Below are 824 nucleotides of genomic sequence, written 5' to 3'. Positions count from 1 at the left end.
GTCATACTCACGCGCTCCTTTCCTCGGGCGGCGGCCTGGGCCACAGAGCTGGAGGCCGGGGCGGAGCGGGCGGAGCTCGTGAGCCAGCTGTTGGCCCGGCTGCCCGGACCGGTGCTGGTGGTCCTCCGCTACCTCTTCACCTTCCTCAACCAGTGAGTGCTCCTTAGGGGACGAGGAGGGCTGCCCACGGGGGTGCGGGGGACGCCGGGCGGGGAGCCCGCTGCCCCTGACCCACGTGCGCCCGCAGCCTGGCTCAGTACAGCGACGAGAACATGATGGACCCCTACAACCTGGCCGTGTGCTTCGGGCCGACGCTGCTGCCGGTGCCCGCGGGGCAGGACCCGGTGGCGCTGCAGGGCCGCGTGAACCAGCTGGTGCAGACGCTCATCGTGCAGCCGTCGAGGGTGTTCCCCGCCGTGGCCGTGCTGCCAGGCCCGGTCTATGAGAAGTGCATGGCGCCGCCTGCCACCAGCTGCCTGGGGTATGCTCTCTTTGAGCCGGGTTCGGTGGCGCGGTACGGGGGAGCCCCCTCGCCTACTCAGACGCCTCGCTCTGACCTCAGGGACGCCAGCCTGGAGGGCCTGGCCGGGGAGAACGAGCAGGAGCTGGAAGCCGGGACCCCGGCCCAGGAGGACGGTGAGTGGGTGGGGGGAGGGGTGCGAAATGAGGAGGGCCCGGCCTCGTCTCGGGCCTGAGCGCCCACTCCACCTCCCAGCTCAGACCTCCTTTTCTCCCCAGACCCGGAGGGGGTCGTGGAGGCCGTGGCCTGCTTCGCCTACACGGGCCGCACAGCCCAGGAGCTGAGCTTCCAGCGCGGGGACGTG

General features: G+C 71.4%; 2 protein-coding genes across 2 annotated transcripts in view; both read left to right on the top strand.

Moving 5' to 3' along the window:
• The window catches only part of NAA10 (N-alpha-acetyltransferase 10, NatA catalytic subunit), a 136,594-nt gene that overhangs the window by 20,762 nt on the left and 115,008 nt on the right, over positions 1-824 (top strand). The window lies entirely within an intron of this gene.
• Positions 1-824, top strand: part of ARHGAP4 (Rho GTPase activating protein 4) — a 13,371-nt gene that overhangs the window by 9,942 nt on the left and 2,605 nt on the right. The window contains exons 13-16 of the mRNA XM_077769599.1: positions 47-152; positions 248-481; positions 563-636; positions 739-821. Coding sequence (XP_077625725.1) covers positions 47-152; positions 248-481; positions 563-636; positions 739-821 — 497 coding nt within the window. The remainder of the gene's footprint in view (positions 1-46; positions 153-247; positions 482-562; positions 637-738; positions 822-824) is intronic.

This window comes from Crocuta crocuta, unplaced genomic scaffold (genome assembly GCF_008692635.1).
Source record: "Crocuta crocuta isolate KB4526 unplaced genomic scaffold, BGI_CrCroc_1.0 scaffold978, whole genome shotgun sequence".
In the NCBI taxonomy this organism is placed as follows: Eukaryota; Metazoa; Chordata; class Mammalia; order Carnivora; family Hyaenidae; genus Crocuta; species Crocuta crocuta.
Note: the sequence above shows the minus strand (reverse complement) of the source record. Positions and strands in the feature narration are given on the sequence as shown.